This window comes from Equus przewalskii, chromosome 10 (assembly GCF_037783145.1).
Source record: "Equus przewalskii isolate Varuska chromosome 10, EquPr2, whole genome shotgun sequence".
Lineage (NCBI taxonomy): Eukaryota > Metazoa > Chordata > Mammalia > Perissodactyla > Equidae > Equus > Equus przewalskii.
Window position 1 is genome coordinate 5699354 of NC_091840.1, and position 18420 is coordinate 5717773.

Genomic DNA, 18420 nt, shown 5'->3' on the forward strand with positions numbered 1-18420 from the left:
TCTGGGTGGTCCCTCCTCTAGGTGGAGGGAGGCAGCACAATGGGGCAAGGGCTCCCTGGAGCCCAGTGACCCGCCTGGGGGCCTCCCCAGACTGCAGGTCCCTCCCAATCCCCATTCTGGGATGTGCGGAGGTGGCACAGTCTGAGAGCCCCCATCCCCACCAGGAAGGAGCACGGTCCAGCCCCGGGCCCCGCGGCCAGGCGCGGCAAGCGCATCGCCTCCAAGGTGAAGCACTTTGCCTTCGACCGGAAGAAGCGGCACTACGGCCTGGGCGTGGTGGGCAACTGGCTGAACCGCAGCTACCGTCGCAGCATCAGCAGCACCGTGCAGCGGCAGCTGGAGAGCTTCGACAGCCACCGGTGAGCGGGCGGGCATGGCGGCCAGTGCTGCCCGTCCTGGGGCTCCCTACCCCGTGAGATTGGGGTGTTGGCACCACTCTTGCGAACCCCTTGGGTAGGTGGAGAGGAGAGGGGCTGGGAGCCTCCATGCTCCCCTGGGCCTTCCTGAAGCGCCCCTTCTTCACTCAGCAAGCATTTGGTGAGCACCTGCTGTGGGTCAGGAGAGCAGGGACTGGTCCTCAGGGTCCCCTTTGAGCAAGAACATCACCTGGGAAGGGTCCTTGGGTACTTGCTGCCTCCTCTCCACCCTCCCCACTTTCTTGGCCTGCGTCCTCAGCCAGGCTCCCAGACAGCAGTCAGTCAGCAAGCATTTCTTGAGTGCCACCATGCAGGCCCTGGAACAGAGCTCCAATGGCATGGAGCAGGGAGGGGTGGGTGGGTCAGGGGACAGTTAGAAGCTGTGACTGTGAATGAGGGGACTAGGAGAGGACATGCGCAAAGACCTCAGGGGTAGCTGGAGGATTGAGGAGGGGCAGTATGATGCATATGCATCATATGATGCACACTTGGCAGCAACCTGATAGACATTGGACCCCAAATTACATAAAAGTACTAACAGGTGTGGTGGATGTCCAGGGGAAAGAGAACAGAGTGGAAGTGACCAGCTGGTGGGGCGGGATATAGTCAGGATGATGAACAACAGTTGGCTGGGTGAAGAGAGACGGGAAGAGTATCCCAGGCAGAGGAAACATCATGTCCAAAGGCACTGAGGCTGCAGGGAGCAGGGTGTGTTCCAGGAACTGCAAGAGAAGAGGAAAGAGGCCGGGGAGGTGGGGAGGCACAGCAAGGCCTTGCAGCCAGCAGGAGGGGGCAGTGTCAGACTTTGTCCCAAGGGCAGTAGGAAGCTGTCGAAGGTATTTAAGCTGGAAAAGAGACGTGTAGCGGTGCATTTCAAAAGTCACCGTGGTGAAAGATAGTTGGCAGGGAGTAGAAATGGAGGGTAGAGAGCTGGTGAGGGCAGGGAGTGGCTGGGCTCAGCAGGGCGGAGGGTCAGGAGGTGAGCTTGGCTCTGCTGACCTGAGGCCTCTGCTGCAGGCCCTACTTCACCTACTGGCTGACTTTTGTCCACATCATCATCACGCTGCTGGTGATTTGCACGTATGGCATCGCGCCCGTGGGTTTTGCCCAGCACGTCACCACTCAGCTGGTGAGTCGGCTACGGAAGTGGGGCTCCACCATGAGGGTCCCAGCCCCCTGAGAGACTTCAGCATCCTGGGCCCCTGAATCCCTCCCATGGCAACCACCTGGTCCAAGCAGGAGGGTGCTCTGGACTCCTTGTGGCTTTGCCCCTTGACCCCTTCTTGGGGACCCTACCCTGGGCCGGGGAAACCCCTGACCCCCTTCCTTCCACCTTTGCACCAGGTGCTCAGGAACAAAGGTGTGTATGAGAGCGTGAAGTACATCCAACAGGAGAACTTCTGGATCGGCCCCAGCTCGGTGAGGGGCCCAGGCGGGGACAGCATCTCAGCAGGGAGCCCATGGGCCCCGTCACCCCCAGCTGGGCAGGGAGGGGGTTAGCTTGCTTGGGGTTAGCCCCCCTCATCAGGGGACCCTCAGGGGAGACTCAACAGAGCCACCAGGTCTCATTTCCGGCTTCCTCCTTCTCTCCCCCCCTACCCCCCTAGATTGACTTGATCCACCTGGGAGCCAAGTTCTCGCCCTGCATCCGGAAGGACAGGCAGATTGAGCAGCTGGTGCTGCGGGAGCGAGATCTGGAGCGGGACTCAGGCTGCTGCGTCCAGAATGACCACTCAGGCTGCATCCAGACCCAGCGGAAGGACTGCTCGGTGGGGCCAGGGGCCGTTCACCCTGGGCCCTGCAACCCCTGCCAGCCCTACTCTGGTCCCCTGCAGCATCTCTGCTTGCCCTGGCCTGGGGGAGGGGCCCTTCAAGGGCAGTGACCACATTCCCTCTTCCTTCTCCTGCCCTCCCCAGCCCCACACCCCTCCCTGGCCCCACATGCCTCCCCAGCCCCACATACCCCTGTACGCAGCCCAGCACAGGGAAGGTGTCAACCTCCCAAGCCCCGGAAAAGTGAAAGCTAGGTCTCAAGAACGTGGGAGTGGGGGTCTAGCGGATGGGCCTGAGCTCTGGGACGTGGGAAGAGCCCTTGTCTTGGAGGGTCCCCCGCCCACTGCAGTGGGGGTGGCCTTGTCCTGGCATGACTGGCCTGCCTCCATCCTCTAGGAGACTTTGGCTACTTTTGTCAAGTGGCAGGACGATACAGGGCCCCCCATGGACAAGTCTGATCTGGGCCAGAAGCGGACGTCAGGGGCTGTGTGCCACCAGGACCCCAGGTACAGTCCCAGGGCAGCCTGTGGCTGGGCTGTCCGAGAAGGTGGGGTGGAGTATTCTGTTGTCTGTGGTGCCCACAGGGATGCTGGCGGGTTGGTGTGGCAGGCTAGGGGTGCCGCAGCCCCTCATTTTGCCCCCTTTGACCTCTGCCTCCAGAACCTGTGAGGAGCCGGCCTCCAGCGGTGCCCACATCTGGCCCGATGATATCACCAAGTGGCCAGTGAGTGTCCAGGGCAGAGAGTGGTCTGGGGAGGGTGGAGAGGGGGTGCCTGCCACCACACAGGCCCACCCTGCTATTGGTGCCCCATCTGGCAGATCTGCACGGAGCAGTCCAGGAGTAACCGCACAGGCTTCCTGCACATAGACTGCCAGATCAGAGGCCGCCCCTGCTGCATCGGCACCAAGGGCAGGTGAGCTGGCCCAGGCACCCTGCCCAGAGCTTCCTGTGTTCCTCCTCCACCACCCACACCCTGGCTGGTGTCCTCTCCCCCGACTCTGGGGGCCACCCGCGGTTTGAGCAGGATGAAGGGGGGCTTGCCCTAGAGCCAGAGTCTCTGCAGAGGGGCACCCCCTTCCTGCCAGTGAGTCCTCCTGTGGCTAGGCACTGGGCTCTGGGCGAGGTGGGCAGGGGTACCCAGGGCCCTGATGTGCCCCCTTGCCTCTCCATCCCCCCAGCTGTGAGATCACCACTCGGGAATACTGTGAGTTCATGCACGGCTATTTCCACGAAGAGGCTACGCTCTGCTCCCAGGTGAGGAGGGGCCTGTGGTGCCCTGAGCGTAAGAAGCCAGGTGTGCAGCCTACTGGAGCTGGGCCTCATGCTTTCCCTCCTGCGGCCGGTATCTGGCTCCGCCCCCACAGCGGGCCTCTAGCCAAGCCAGGTCCCAGGCGCTGACCACACCGTGCTTGCCTCCAGGTGCACTGCTTGGATGAGGTGTGTGGGCTGCTGCCCTTCCTCAACCCTGAGGTCCCAGATCAGTTCTACAGGCTCTGGCTGTCTCTGTTCCTCCATGCTGGGTAAGAGGCTCCTCGCTCCATGCGCCCCAGATCCCGGTAGTGGCTGCTCACCTGGACCCCCCAGAAGAGGCCCCTGGGCCAGAGCACAGCTGGCACAACCTCCCAGACCCATTGCTCCTGAAGTGCTGGCTGGTGACTGTGGGCAGATGTGGGAAGGCTGATGCCTGGTGTGTCCCCCACCTCAGCGTGGTGCACTGCCTTGTGTCTGTGGTCTTCCAAATGACCATCCTGCGGGACCTGGAGAAGCTGGCCGGCTGGCACCGCATTGCCATCATCTTCATCCTCAGCGGCATCACTGGCAATCTCGCCAGTGCCATCTTCCTCCCGTACCGGGCAGAGGTAGGGACTCGGAGGATGGGGCAGGGAGAGCCGGCTCTACTGCTCTCCACCCCTCCCACCTGAGGCCTGCCAGAGGGACACACGGCCCCTCCCATGCTGGGCTCGATAGCAGATGGACAGCTAAGCTGGGAGCTTATTGGCCGATCCTTTAATCCCCGGGCACGAGGAGCAGCGATGCCCCTGAGTCATGCTAAGACATCACCTCCAGAAAGACCTTGCCGGACCCTGTTTTTCACTCTGTTCCTCTTCTCTGCCTCATTTCTCTTCACAACCATGACCACTGCCTGCCCCCACGTCACATATCCATAGGTTGAGCCTATGAAATTGCCATGTGACCATTGTCGACCCACAGAAACTGCAGTTTTTTGATCAGCTTAACACTGTTGGCTTGTTCAGTGCCTGTCCCCACTGTATGCACCCTGGAGAGTCTTGTTTGTCGTACTTATTGCACCAGGGACACAGTAGGGGCTCAGTGTTTGCGGAAAGGATGGGTGGAACAAGCCCGCTTTGGTCTGGCAGCTCTAGCTGACCCCTGGCCCCTCAGCTTTGGGGCCCCCACCCCTGGGAGGGGCTCCCAGATGGGATGACCCAGGTCCTGGTGCTCCAGCCAGCTGTACCTAGGGCTCCCTACAAAGGCTTCCAACCTGGTACCTGGATTTCACGCATGTCCCCTCCCGCCCATCCCAGGTGGGCCCAGCTGGCTCGCAGTTCGGCCTCCTCGCCTGCCTCTTCGTGGAGCTCTTCCAGAGCTGGCAGCTGCTGGAGCGGCCCTGGAAGGCCTTCCTGAACCTGTCGGCCATCGTGCTCTTCCTGTTCATCTGCGGCCTCCTGCCCTGGATCGACAACATTGCCCACATCTTCGGCTTCCTCAGCGGCCTGCTGCTTGCCTTCGCCTTTCTGCCCTACATCACCTTCGGCACCAGCGACAAGTACCGCAAGCGCGCCCTCATCCTGGTGTCGCTGCTGGTCTTTGCTGGCCTCTTCGCCTCGCTCGTCATCTGGCTGTATGTCTACCCCATCAACTGGCCCTGGATCGAGTACCTCACCTGCTTCCCCTTCACCAGCCGCTTCTGTGAGAAGTACGAGCTGGACCAGGTGCTGCACTGACCGCCTGCCCGGCAGGGCCGGGCCGCGGCTGCTGCCCACAGAGTGCCACTGACACAGGGATTGTGCCTGGGACGGGCTGCTGTCTGCAGAGCACCCCACCCGACACTCTCGAGACCCACCGCTGGGGGCCCAGGTGCTCCCTGACTCCATGGGAGACAGTCACGCAGGCGGGTTCCCTGGGGGAGTGAGGACCCTTCCTCAGGTCTGTGTGTCCGTGGCCCAGGCTGGGGGACACTCCGAGCACATGCTTCTCTGCAGCTCGGGGCCCAGGCCCTGACTTCCTGCCCTCTCCCCTGGCTCCCCTGCAGTTGGGACCACCTCCTGGGGGTGGGCATCTTTCTTCTCAGGGTCCTCGGGCTGCTGGCAGTCTCCCACCTCAGCTTCCACTGGTGCCTTCCCCTTCACCACGACTGAGCCCTTCCAGGGACCCCACCAGGTTCCCAGCCTGCCTCACCATGGCCCCCTTCCTGTTTCTCCTCCTCTCTCTGCCCTACGAGCCCTACATTCATCGGTAGCTAGTGAGCCTGCCTGTAAGGCTCCCAGACTGGACATTGTGAGAGAGGCTTTGGCCTGGTCTGGGGCAGTGAAGGAGCAGGGAGACACAGGGAGACCAGGAAGCCAGGAGCCTTCCCTTCTCTCTAGCTGAGGCTCTGCCTCTCGAGCCCCTCCCGGCCCTCCCTTCATGTCAGTGTTCTGCCTCACGGGGCTGGTTCTGATGGCAGCCAGCCCCGCCATCCTCTGCCTCACTCCTGCCTGGACACCCTGAGGACCCACTCCCAGGGGCTGCCCGAGGCTCAATCAGACCCTTTTTTTTTTTTTTTTTTTTTACCAGTTTATATTATGATCCTAATTTTTAAAGTAACGCTAACTTTGTATGGATGATGTCTCAAATGTATTAAATGATATTCTTTATGGAAGTATTGTCTTTTGAGGGCTCAGGTAGAATGAAAGCTGGAACCTTATTTTGGGGTTGGGGGCAGCCAGGTAGTGCTCAGGGGCAGGGGCTTGGTCCAAGGGACGGTGGAAAACTTGTTGACTTCTGGGGGATTTGGTTGGACCAGAAACCAGGTTGGGGTCACGTGGAGGGCCTCAGGACGTCCCTCGAGAGGGCAGGTTAAAGCCCTCGACTCCTGGGGGCCCCCAGCCCCACGTGCTTATAGGGGCAGTGAGGGGGCTGGCTGGGCTGAGGGGCGGGCCACCCTGGTAGGGATGTTGTGGGTGGGAAGGCACAGTGCTTGTCCATTCACTGCAGCTGGGGGCAAGCCCCAACCCTTCACCCCACACCCAGGAGCCACCCGGAAGGCGATGGGCACAACCACTTTATTACTGTGGACAGAGGAGCCAGGGTGCCTGTGGCCTGGGAGGAGGAGGAGGGGCAGCACAGGGACTGGGGAGGTGGGTGAGCCCAGATGTGGCCCCTGTACTTCCCTGTTCCCGGCTACCCCCTGTTCCAGGGCTGAAGGTGAGAAGGGGCAGCCCTGGGGCTGGGGACAAAAAGAGCCCCTGAGCGCTGGGCTCCTCCTGTGAGGATGCTCCCCTGGTGCTGAGCCCCTTCATGCCTAGACGGTCCACCATCGGTTCCTGAGGAGGGAAGAGCTGAGGCAAGGCTGCAGGACACCTCCCACTGTCTGTTCGCCGATCCAGCCCCAGCTCGGGCAATTTGGAACGCAGGCGGTCCAGAGGCCCTCGTGAGGACAGACTGGAGGAAGCACACTAGTGCTCTAGCTGGGCAGGCTGGGCTGGGGAAAAGCCACCCCATCTCCTTTTTTTCGCCTCTCCCTGCTCCACCAGTACCTGGTCTCCCTTCATGCTCAGCCAACCTGGGGGAGGCCGGGCCAGGGAAGGGGACACTGGGGCTGGGTAGGAGCCCCAGCTTGCCTTCCCACATCTCCATCACCAGCCATGGGCACCCCGGGGCAGCGGGCAGGTGGTCAGCATGGTTTAGCAGTTGCTGTTCCTGCGCAGGGAGGCATGGCTGCGCAGGGAGCACTGGAGCTCCGTGAAGGCGAGTGAGCCCACAGTGATGGCGCATGGGCCCACAGGGTAGAAGCCGAACCTCTCGTAGAAGGGCACCAGTGTGTCCTCGCACATGAGCACGGCCCGGCGCACGGTGGGCTGGCTGCCCAGGTGGTGCAGGTAGCGCCACAGCAGGATGGAGCCCTTGCCTTGCTGCCGGAAGGTGTGGTGCACAGCCAGCACATGCAGGTGGGCCGTGCGGCCACCAGGCCTGTGCAGCGTCAGTGACTCCTGGGGGCAAACAAGGGACATGAGTCCAGGTTACCTCTGCCAACACCTATCCCCTAAACCACCCCTACCTGGGCCAATAGCAGGTATCCTCTGAGTGCCTCCAATCAGGGCTCCCCTTCCACCCAAGGAAGGCCCCAAATTGGGAGCTGCATCCCTGGCCATGAGGCCCTTTGAGACCCCACAGGGCTGGGCTCTCTCACCCTGGAAGAGGACCTAAGGCCTGTGCTCATCTCTCTGGTTCTGGAGGAAGAAATCCCAGCCTCTGGGCTCCTCTACCCCCATCTGGCTGGCCTTTGCCAGAGCAGGAGAACCCAGAGGCCAGCAGGCAGTGGCCTCTCTTCCAGAGCCTTCCAGGGGCCTGTCATCACAGCCCCACTCTGCCCTCACCTGAGTGAGTCTCTCCTCATCCCACAGCGAGCCGATGATGAAGGCCACGAGGCGGCCCTCCTGGAACCAGCCCAGGGACAGCTCTGGACAGAGGGTCAGGAAGTGCCGGATCTCATCCAGATACAGGGGGCACGTGCCCGAGACAGAGATGAAGGCTGTGGCAGGAGGCACGAGTGGGTGACTCAGCGGTCGCTGTGCCACATGCCCACTGTCCACTGCACACCAAGCATTGGCTCAGATGCCAGGGGTGGGGTCTCCCACCCCCCAAACCTTCCCCACAGAAAAGCAGGGGATTCAAGGCTGTTGTTCCCGCCCCCTACGCATGCGCACATGCGCACACACGGAAACTGTCTGATACTCTGGGGTCCCAGGCACCAAGGGTAGGAGATGTGAGGGTCTTCTCCCCACAGGGCAACCGCAGCACAGTACAGCAGCATCCTGGGCCATGTGTGGAAGCTGCTCACCCTCACGCTCAATCTCAAACACGCTAGCTGCGTCCTCTGGGGTGAGGCAGCGAAACTCGCTGGCAGGGAGTGTGTGGCGCCGGTGGCGGCTTGGGGACTCTGGGATCCCAGGTGCCAGGCACAGGGCCACGGGCTTCAGGTAGTGGATGCTCTGTGTGGACATCCTGGCTGCTGGTGCCACCTTGGGGTGCCCAGCTTCAGAAGTAGCCTCCACGACAGCCAAGGAAGGCCCCGGAGCACCTGTTGGGGAGCAGTGAGAATCAGGGGTCTGATCTTCATCTCCAAGAGGGCGCGTCTTGCTTCTTTCATAGCTGGATCTGGGGTGGGGCCAGCCCCAAAGTGGAGGGGCACATGCCCCAGGTGCCTGGCCCCAGGAGCAGTCTTGGGGACTCTCAACATTGCTGCTCTTTCTCCACCTTTCCCTCTCAGCCAGAAGTACCCCCCCGGAGCAGCCCCTCCAAACCTCCACATTCTGGTCTCACTGCCCTCTGGGTGCATCTGAGCCCTAGGAGATGCGGGAGGAGTGGGCAGTGCTCGCTGGAGCCTGGGGCACCCCCGACACTGCTGCCCAAGGGAGGAGGGGGCATGCACCTCCGCTGACCACTTCTAATGCAGCTAGGGCTGGTTTGCCCTACCTGCCCAGAGGGAGACTTTCCAGTCCTTTGGGTGCAAGATGGTGCGGCTGGGAGCTTTTTAGGCGGCCTCAGCCCTCAGCTCTGGAGCAAAAGCCCTTAATCAGAGTCCTTAGGGAGCCTCCACATTTACCCAGATGGCCGCAGACTGAGGTGTGGGCACACAGGGCGGGGGTGGGGAAGAGCAGACATGGAGGGCCTACCGTACCTCTTGCCCCACCCCTGGCTCATCAGCTGTGCCCCTGTGGCACTTTTTGTCCCTCTCCCATGACACCCTACAGATGTACAGTTGTTAGAGGAGGCCACCCCTCCCTTAAAAAGCCCTGTGGCTTCCACATGTCCTGCCTCCTCCACCTTCTCTCCCCATGTCTCAAAGCCCCAAGCAGTGTACTCCTGTCCCTGAAGGTGGCGAGCCAGGGCTGGGGGTCCCACTTACCAGGACTGTGGGGCGAGGGCCCCAATGTTCCCACGCCAGAGCCGGTCACCCCAGGGACCCTCCACAGGCACAGGAACAAGGAAGATCTGGGTGCACAGCAGATGTGGCCAGGCAGCATGCAATGTTGTTATCAAAGATTCCTAACCCCCCACGCCCTGCTCGCAGTCCACCAGGCAGGGGGAAGCTGGCAGGGCTCTGGCAGTGCCAAGCTGGTCCCTGCCTGCTGAGGGTAAAATGTCAGCCTGGCACGCTGGGCACAGAGGGGATTACAGCAGCTGACTGGGGCCCCAGGGTTTAGGGGAGAGCATGGGGCTAATCCCTACTCTGGCACTGACTGGCTGGGACAGGCTTTCATCCCCTGGCCCCAGAGGCCTGGGCAAGCCCACCTCTGAGGGTTCTTCCAGCTCTTGCAGCCCGAGAGGGCTACCATTTATAGCTCTTGCTCCAGGCTGAGCCCCTGGCAAGAGTCTCCTTTAATCTATGTGACAGCCCTGCCCAGTATTGACCCAATTTCATAGAGAAGGAAACCGAGGCTCGCAGAGGTTAAATAACCTGCTCAGAACCTCCCAGCAAGTCAGGGAAGTGGGAGAGGCAACACCAGGTCTGCCTCCCCATTACACGCTGTTACCCCTCTGGTTGCTGGGCCCACTGGATTTCGAGTCTTCATGGTTTTAGAGCTGTTTGTCAGACAGTGTCCCCAAGTCAGAGTCTACCAAAGCAAAGGGACTCAGCAAGTCTTAGAAGGAAATGCCTAAATCTGGCTCCAGGCCCTGCAGGTGGAGCTGATGGGCCTGCAGAGGCAGGTAGGCAGGGCTTGCTGTGTAGACGGTGGCAAGCCACTGAAAGGGCTTGATCACCAGACACACCCTCTACATCCTGCCCTTGTAAATTACCTCCTCCATCATGCATGTACCCAAAGTCTGGTTCCCCAGGTGTACTCCCTTCCAGAGCACTCTGGGGAAGATCCCAGATCCTGAGGTGGGAGTCAAACCCTCTTGCTCCCTGCTCTCCATCACCATCATCCATGACATCTTCCATCATCTATCACAACTTCCAACATCCATGACATGTTCCATCATCACTCGGCCATCTGTCACAACAACCAGCCCAAACAAGTAAAAGGTCCTTAGAGACTCACGCCATCCCCCCAGTACTGTACCTGCCTTGTCTCCCCCGTCTGCTGTCTCCCTGAGGTACTTAAATAACCCTGAGGTGGTGCAGCCACTACTCTGGAAGACTTCGGCAGTACCTACTAAAGCTGGACATACACATACCTGGGGCCCTGCAATCCCTCCTTCATGACCCTGCCAAACACTGAAGGGCAAGAATGTTCCCCACTGGATGCAACCCACCTGACCATTGACCATAGAAGCAACTGTGGAATATACACAAAATGGAGGACCATCCAGCAACGAGAGGGAACAAACCACGACGACACAGCATCACAGACAACTCGTGAACATGACAGTGAGTGAAGGAAGCCGGAAAATGGGTGGCACAGTGCAATTCCATGGATTCCATTCTAATCCGGTGGCTGCCCAAGGAGGGTTTTGGAGGGCTGGAAATGTAACCTCCATTTCTTAAATTGAATGCACGTTACGTGAGGGAGGTGCTGGAAATTCATCAGGCTGCCAGTTTGTCCACTTTCGCGTATATGTGTTTTACTGAAAGTTCACTTTACTATTCGGGAGGTTGCTCTACCTGACATGTCCACTCCCAAGTTCCTTGACCACCAATGACCTTGGTGTCACCCATTCCCAGGGCCGCCCTGGGGCCATCTCAGCTTTCCCGCTGGAATCTTGAGCCCCAGCAAGCTGCCTCCTGCTCTTCCATCTCGCACCCCTCGAAGCCCCTCTCAGTCCCCACAGACTGCCCTGGCCTCCCTCTCTCCCTTCCACTCACATCCCTCCCGCACCCCTTAGCTTTTCCCTCTCTAGTACCCAGTCCCGCCCTTCCGCCACGCACACCCCCTACTGGCTTTTATACCAGCACAGTAGTGCCGAAACCCTGTCCACCCACCACAGGAGTGCTTGCTCTTACCTGTGATCCAGGAGTGACTGCCAGTGCCAGCCCTGCCCGGTGCTGCTGGGCCCATGAGATCCTGGCACCGGGGTGACCCCAGACCCGTCCAGACACCCGGCACACCCACACTCCTATCTGTTGGGTCCCCATCCCCCAGGGCCCCTCTGCTGTCTGAGGCCCAGCAGAACTCCCAGCTCACCACACAACTCCCACCCCGACTGCCACCAGGCAGCTTCCCACCTTTCCCCTTCTGGGCACCCACGACAGACCTCTCAGGACTAACCAGAAGACCTCCTCGGGTTTGGCTTTCAGGCCTGGTGGGAGGAACATGCCCAGGACCTGGACTGGCACCCCTACCTCCAACCTTGAGGTCCTAGAAAAGGCCATTCCTATGACCTGCCCAACTCTCCCTGCTTCAAACCTGGTTCTCACGCCTGACTGCACATTGGAATCACCTGGGAGCTTAAAAAATTCCAACGCCTGCGTCACCCGCAGGGATTCTGATTTTAAAGTTCTGGGGTAAGACCTCAGGCGTGTAGACCCTCCCCAGGGGATTCTAATGTCTGCCTGAAGTGCGTGTTCTCCAAGCAGCCTTTTGGCCCTAATTTCGCATCCTGTTTGTCTTCCTTGTGGGGAGAGTGTTTTTCAGCCAACACGGGTACCCAGCCTGCCATGTGCTCAGAGCAGTGGGGATTCAAAGCTTTGTAGCCCCAGAACCTTTCTTGAAGTCTTTGGCAGAGGTCTAGTATATAAAACAGACCAAGAGCCACCTGGCTGGAACTATGTGAGGGCACCCTACAGGGGTCTCCAGTCATCTCAGAGCACCCTCTGCCCTGAAAGCTCCTTGGACCACCGTCCCCACGCATATTCCCTTCCGGGTCACGATGTTCGTCTCTCGTGCCTGTTCCCCCTGCCCGTGGCTGTTTAGAAGGGTTCTGAGGCTCTTCCCAGGCTCAGGGGACAAGAGAAGAGTGCCATCTACCTAAGAGGCAGTCACAGGTGACACTGCGGGCATTCTAACTGCAGAACCAGAGGTGAGAAGACAAGACTACTTGATATAAAGTCAATGTGATCAAATGTTCCCATGTGGGCTCAGGGTGCTTCTTTTCAGATCCCTACTGAAACAGTTTTACTCTTTATGCCAAGTCTCCCTCCAACACCAGGTCCCTTGAAAGGGTCATGTAACCACTGCTCCCCGGCTCTGACTCTGCTCAGTCTGGCCCCGCACCACACTTCTCACATGATGGCTCCCCCTTAGGGGTCCCACTATCACTCCTGCCAGTCTGGCCTCCTTTGGGGTCTCTCAGCCCACCAGACAGGTCCACACATGTCTGAATACCAGCTGTGGGCTGGGTTCCAGTTCTCTCCCACAAGGTTCTTTGGTCCCAAGTAAATCATGGGCTATGGCTGCTTTGGCCCTGCTTCAGGGCTCCAGAACATTCTATGACAGGTTGTCTAGGGCATACAGAGAACCCTCAGAGGGCCATGTTACCTAACTCCTCATCTGCCCCCACTGAGCCTCACTTCTGACCCAGCTAAGCCCCCATCGCACTAATGACCCCAAGTGGTGAAGACGGTGGGTACAGATTTGGCTGTCCTCATGACCGAGTGGACCACATGTCACCACAGGAAAGCCGAGGGCTGAGCTTCAGGGATGTCCACTCGAGGGGAAAGAAAGGTGAGGTTATGAGCAGAACCAGGATCAGGACACGTCCCAGAATCCAAGGGACGAGGTGGTCAGCAGCGTCAAATGCAGCCAAGAATGGAGAAAAGGTCTCAGATTCTCCTAACAAGGAGGCCCCGGACAGCCTTTAAGTTTTTCAGGAGAGAGGGGTGGGCAGGGAGGCCCGATGCAGAGGAGCAGCCTTATACTGACAAAGCAGAGGTGACAGCAGGGCAGAGGCCATTGGCTAAAGGCACACTGACCCACCGACCTGGTGGGGCATGGAGAAGACTTCCCTCACCCCACCCCCCAACACCGAGCCTGCAGCAACCCTGCCACACCTGGAGAGCCTGCGTAGCAGCCACATGGGCCCAGGTGAGTGACGTCTTGGTCCCAGGGCCTCTGGGGAGCTTCCCACATAGGGCTGCACCTACTTCCCCCTCCTCCCTTCCATGTGACAGCTGCCCAGGGCCCAGGGGAATCCACCTGGGGGAGACCAAGACAGGGTCCCATGAGAGACAGGGCCCAGAGACAGTCTGATGATGCCTCCGAGACCCCAATTTTTTCACGCAGAGCAACTGAAAAGCCCTGACAGGCAGGGAAGGTCATCCTTTATTTTGGCACTTGAGTAACTAGTGCATTTTTTGGTGGTTTTGAGGGTGGCTTTTTTCTCTCAACTCCTCCTCTACACTTATGTCTGTCCTGCACGCCTACACTGAGCACATTTCACCTGACCATATTTACCTTTTCAACCTCAGTGCGTCCATGCAGGTTCCCAGGGAACAGAGGCTGAGATGGAGAAGTGTGTGCAGGAGGCTCACCGGGGAGAGCTCTGGGGGCAAGCCCTGCCGGGGAGCAGGGGCGGCAGGACTGGGCAGGGCAGGAAGTCGGGCTGTGGTGATGCAGCAGCGATAGAGGCCTGAGCCCATCTCATCGCAAGCTCAGGAGCCGCAAGCCCTTCAGAGATGCCCGGATTGAGGTGGACAGCAGGCCTTTGAGCCCCACATCCACCCTGGGTGAGGAGGCTTCCCTTAGCGGAGGGCAATTCCTGCAGGAGAGTGCAGCTGCAAGTCACGAGCAGTGCTGCCAGCTGGGGGGTGATGCTCTAGCTCACTCTCTCCCAGCTGCCAAGAGCCACCCTAGCAGTGTGTTAGCGCCAACTTCTGGGGTCTCTGCCAGGATGGTAAAGCCTGTAACGTGGAGAAGTGCCCCCAAACAACACACTCTCCTTATCCGACTTTATGTTCTGCCTCTCTCGATGCAGTATCCTCCGATTCCCGCCCTGTACTCTCCCAGCTCCTGTTGGCACCATGCTGGACCTGCAGTCCCTTCCAGGGATAGCCTTTTCCCTCTCTTAGGTGGCACAGCACTTCACCAGCCATATTATGTTGTGATTTAAACCTAGTTATTGGTCTAGTGCAAAGAGAGGAGGTGGAATAGATCCTTGGGGGTGGGGCGGGGCAGAACATGTCTTATAAGGAGGAATCATTGTCTCCAAGCGAGAGAGAGAGAGAGAGAGAGAGAGAGAGAGAGCGCACTAACCTCTAACAGGCAGGAGGGGACCACAGCTGTGAAGGTCCAGAAGGCTGGAGCAGAACCTGGAGCTTCAAGATTTTTTAGTACAGTGACCCAGATATCCCCAGGTGTCTCAGAGTCCCATTTCTTCCCAGTCAGATCTTCCTTGGCATAGCTGACTCAGTAAGGTTGAGAATTCAGCCTTCTCTGGGGCCTGGCTACTCTTATTATGTCCAGACCTGATCCTCTACTTTTCTCTGTCCCCCAACTTCAGGAGGCGAGTTTCTTTACATGCTGCCAAGGATACCTTCTGGCTTTTATACTGAGCCTCCAGTTGGTGACCCACAGCCTTTCACTGTTTTTCTCCAATGCGACTGCCCCTAAGAAGAGCCATGGGATTCCACAGTCCTTATAAAGACTACTCTCTCATACCTTGCAAATGCCTAAGATTTTTCACTACCACTGCATTTCCTTCCACTGGTATCCCAGGCCAGTCCACTGCCCATGAAAGTTGTTGTTGTTTTTTTTTTTGGAGGAAGATTAGCCCTGAGCTAACATCTGCTGTCAATCCTCCTCTTTTTGCTGAGGAAGACTGGCCCTGAGGTAACATCCACGCCCATATTCCTCTACTTTATATGTGGGATGCCTGCCACAGCATGGCTTGCCAAATGGTGCCGTATCTGCACCCAGGATCTGAACTGGTGAACCCCGGACTGCCAAAACGGAATATGCACACTTAACCGCTGTGCCACCAGGCTGGCCCCATGCCCATGAAAGTTTTAACAATTGTATCACTACAGCATGCCAGGGGCCAGAATATTCCACCTACCACTAATGAGGTGGGTCCTCATTAGCAGACAGATGATCCAGTTCCAGAATCCCATTTGGAGTCTGTTCCCTAGGACCACATTTGGCACCAATAGGAAATTGACTAAGGCTCTGAGATCTGCATGAAGGCAGTTATCGGGAGCCCTCTCAGGCCAGCACCTGTGAGGGCATCAGGTCAGCAGCAGCAGGCAGAGCGAGAAGTTTAACTGTGTTGAGGTCATTGCAGCAGAGGCCTCAGCTGATCCCAGGAGGAGCTCTGAGGCTGGGATGGCCTTGCCCCAATGTTCTGAATAGAGGGGAGAGGGCCAGGCTTTGTTCCCCCTCACAGAGAGTCATTGGATGGGTGAGGCATCTTCCTTCAGTGCAGAGCAGTCCTTGGAGAGGGACGCAGCTGGGGGGAGGAGTGCCTCAGACATGAAGGCGGGCTTGCGCTGTGCACCACAGCATCTACTGTGCCCATCCCCAATAGACTTATAAGCCCCTGGAAAACAGAGAGTGTGTTGAAAGTGTGGCATCATGCCGCCTACAGAGTAGGAATCTATCAACTGGGTGTCGATTCTTCTGTTGAGGAGGATGGCACTTAGCTTCTTGACTTCCTGTGGACTTATTTTGAGGCCTCCTTTGCATAGATAGGCCAGCTTCACTGCAGGGCTGAGTAGGGCCCCATCTTTATTTACAGTTCAATATCTGCCATATTACACAGGCAGTTTCCTCAGGAACCTTCCAGACCTTTCTGGAATGGAGGTATCAAAGCCAGGACGGGATCGCCACCTCCTGGAGAAAGAACGGACCTACGGCTTTGAGCATCTGGAGTCCCAGTGTCCAATAGAAAGAGCATGTGTGCCCCATATGTGATTTTCAATTTTCTGGTAGCCACATGCAAAAAAGCCAAAAGAAACAAATTTTAATAATATATTTTATTTAACCTAATACATATATTGTCATTTCAACAAGTGATCAATATAAAAATATTAATGAGATATTTTATATTCTTTTTTTTTTCTGCAATGAATTTTCAAAATTCAGCGTGTATTTTACACTTACAGCACACATCAATTCAGACCAGTCACATTTCAAGTGCTCAAGAGCCACGTGTGGTTAGGGGCTACCATAATGGGCAGTGAGATCTAGAGGCTGAATGAAGGCTAAGGAGAGAGCAACAGAGTGTGTGTGTGTTTGTGTGTGCGCATGCATGTGGGGTGAGCATGGATGTATGTGTGATGTGAGTGTGTATGTTTCTCTCCATGTCTAGGAAAATGGAGAGTTGTGGACTTAAGGAAAGACAGAGGTGTCCCAGAGGCCTGTTGATGCATTTAGGGCCATTAGGAAAGGTTGACTATTTTGTTCAATCATTCAACAAAGATGCTTGAGTACCTACCATGAGTCAGATCTGTGCTGGATGCTGGGATACAAAGATGGCGAAGATATGGTCCCTGCCCTAAGGTGTTTACAATCCTGTGGGAGAGACAGGAGCACAAAAACTGGTTGTAATAAAGGGTAATAAGTATAATCACACAAGTGTTATCAGGCTAATAGAGGGTAATAAATACAATCACACAGGTATTACCAGGTAAGTGAAGGAATAAGCAGGGGGAATGGGGCACTTGGAAGACTTCATGGATAAGAAGACCCAAGCTGGGTCTTGTAACATGAAAAGGAGTTCTTTAGATAGAAACAGAGGTTCAAGTAGTAGAAAAAAATTCCAGGCATGCAGACGGCGAACAAGTGGAAAGGTATAGAGGCTCCAAAAAGTTGGGATCCTGAAGTAGGCAGCTGGGCTGGAGCATGGAGCGAGTGTGCTTGGTACAGAAGTGGAAGAGGGGGTTGGAGGCAGGTAAAGGGAATCAATTCATGAAGGGCACACGCGTCATTCTCTGGTGGACCATGAGAGCCACAGAAAGATATTAAGCTGAGAAGTTGGATGATCATGTGTATTTTCCACCTCCCTGGCACAACGTGGCGGATAGATTAGTGGCCACAGGCCTGGTGAGGAGACCACACAGCAGTGTAGGTGAGCGATGGAGGTGAACTAAGAACATCAGGTAGTGTTTGTCAGGCTGGTGCATCGTACCGGCACTTTGCAAAGCACTTTATCTTCATCATGGCGGTTAAATTCTCAGCAGCCCTAAGAAGTAAGTACCATTACTATTCCCATCTACCAGAAAGGAAACCGAAGCTCGGAGAAGTAAAATAACTTGCGCAAGGTCACACAGTGAGTCAGTGGCAGCAGGAGCTTCAAACCCAGGTCCAAGTGACTCTGGAACCTCATACTTAGCTGCCGCACTGCTGCATGGCTGCACCACCCCACCTCCCTGCGGAGCAGCCCCCAGCAGACGAGCTCTGGACCTGGGGAGTATGAAAAGGGGGTAGAGGTAGAGGGGTCATGACCTGGGCTTTGATCACATGTGGAGCTTAAGACTGAGGGCTAACCCTCAGGTGGCCAACTGGGAACCCAGGTAGGTGATGCTGCCATCGACCTGGATGAGGACTCTGGGAGAGGAAAGGGTTTGGGGAGATGTCACTTTGTATCTATGGTTGGTTATCCAGGAAGTACTCGTGAGTTGAGCTGAGGAGAAGGCCCTGACCTGGCAATCTGGGACTTGGTGGTGAAGAGGGTGGCATGGCTGAGTGACAGCAGCCCTACTGTTCTCAGGCTAGTCTGGCAGATTTGCTGTCCCGGGCTCCTGTATCTTCAGGAAGGAGAGAAACAGGGTGAGCCTGCCAATCTTACTTATTGCTCAACCTTTTCATGGTTGCCCCCAGAACAAAGGGTTTTGCCCAGTGTACTGCAATGGTTCCTAAGAGTTAGGAGTGAGAATGGCCAAGGGCTGGCCCGTCTGAGTCCTGATCCTGATTGTAGTGCAGGGTGACCTCGGGCAAGTCCCATGGTTCTCCCAGGGATTCAATGCAAGGAGGAGCGAGGCTCCAGGAACAAGAAGGACCCCTTTAATCCCGAAAACCCATGATTCTTGAGCAACCCACAGCTGAAGCCTCAAGCAGAGGCATTTCTCCAGCCAGTTGCCGAAGGTGTGGGAGGGCTCCCTGGGGTGGGAAGGAGTTCTCCGGGCCT

The 18420-nt window shown here is 57.4% G+C and overlaps 2 protein-coding genes across 5 annotated transcripts in view; one reads left to right on the plus strand and one right to left on the minus strand.

Annotated features, from left to right (window-relative positions):
• Positions 1-6073, plus strand: part of RHBDF2 (rhomboid 5 homolog 2) — a 25132-nt gene extending 19059 nt beyond the window's left edge. For all 3 annotated transcript variants that reach the window (XM_070559937.1, XM_070559939.1, XM_070559938.1), the window contains exons 9-19: positions 165-359; positions 1434-1545; positions 1761-1835; positions 2024-2185; positions 2586-2695; positions 2850-2913; positions 3009-3103; positions 3369-3444; positions 3610-3710; positions 3896-4049; positions 4737-6073. In XM_070559937.1, the coding sequence (XP_070416038.1) occupies positions 165-359; positions 1434-1545; positions 1761-1835; positions 2024-2185; positions 2586-2695; positions 2850-2913; positions 3009-3103; positions 3369-3444; positions 3610-3710; positions 3896-4049; positions 4737-5156 (1564 nt within the window). In that variant the 3' untranslated portion in view covers positions 5157-6073. The remainder of the gene's footprint in view (positions 1-164; positions 360-1433; positions 1546-1760; positions 1836-2023; positions 2186-2585; positions 2696-2849; positions 2914-3008; positions 3104-3368; positions 3445-3609; positions 3711-3895; positions 4050-4736) is intronic.
• AANAT (aralkylamine N-acetyltransferase) lies at positions 5984-14894 on the minus strand. Of its 2 annotated transcripts, none has more exons than XM_070559940.1 (4): positions 14550-14894; positions 8255-8494; positions 7791-7945; positions 5984-7403 (listed from the first exon to the last, which is right to left on the minus strand). In XM_070559940.1, the coding sequence occupies exons 2-4, from the start codon at positions 8415-8417 to the stop codon at positions 7098-7100; spliced, it is 624 nt and encodes a 207-aa protein (XP_070416041.1). In that variant the 5' UTR covers positions 8418-8494; positions 14550-14894; the 3' UTR covers positions 5984-7097. The 2 variants fall into 2 exon arrangements, with proteins under 2 accessions (XP_070416041.1, XP_008539822.1); XM_008541600.2 differs by lacking the exon at positions 14550-14894 and adding an exon at positions 9323-9551.
• Positions 14895-18420: the final 3526 nt, after the last annotated feature.

What these genes read in the sequence shown, in the direction of transcription:
- AANAT (XM_008541600.2), bottom strand. Translation starts at nt 9,440, where the DNA reads ATGCTGCCTGGCCACATCTGCTGTGCACCCAGATCTTCCTTGTTCCTG. An exon ending in GCCCTCGCCCCACAGTCCTG is followed by an intron (nt 8,495 to 9,322) that starts GTAAGTGGGACC and finishes GCTCCCCAACAG; the next exon opens with GTGCTCCGGGGCCTTCCTTG. An exon ending in GTTTGAGATTGAGCGTGAGG is followed by an intron (nt 7,946 to 8,254) that starts GTGAGCAGCTTC and finishes CTCCTGCCACAG; the next exon opens with CCTTCATCTCTGTCTCGGGC.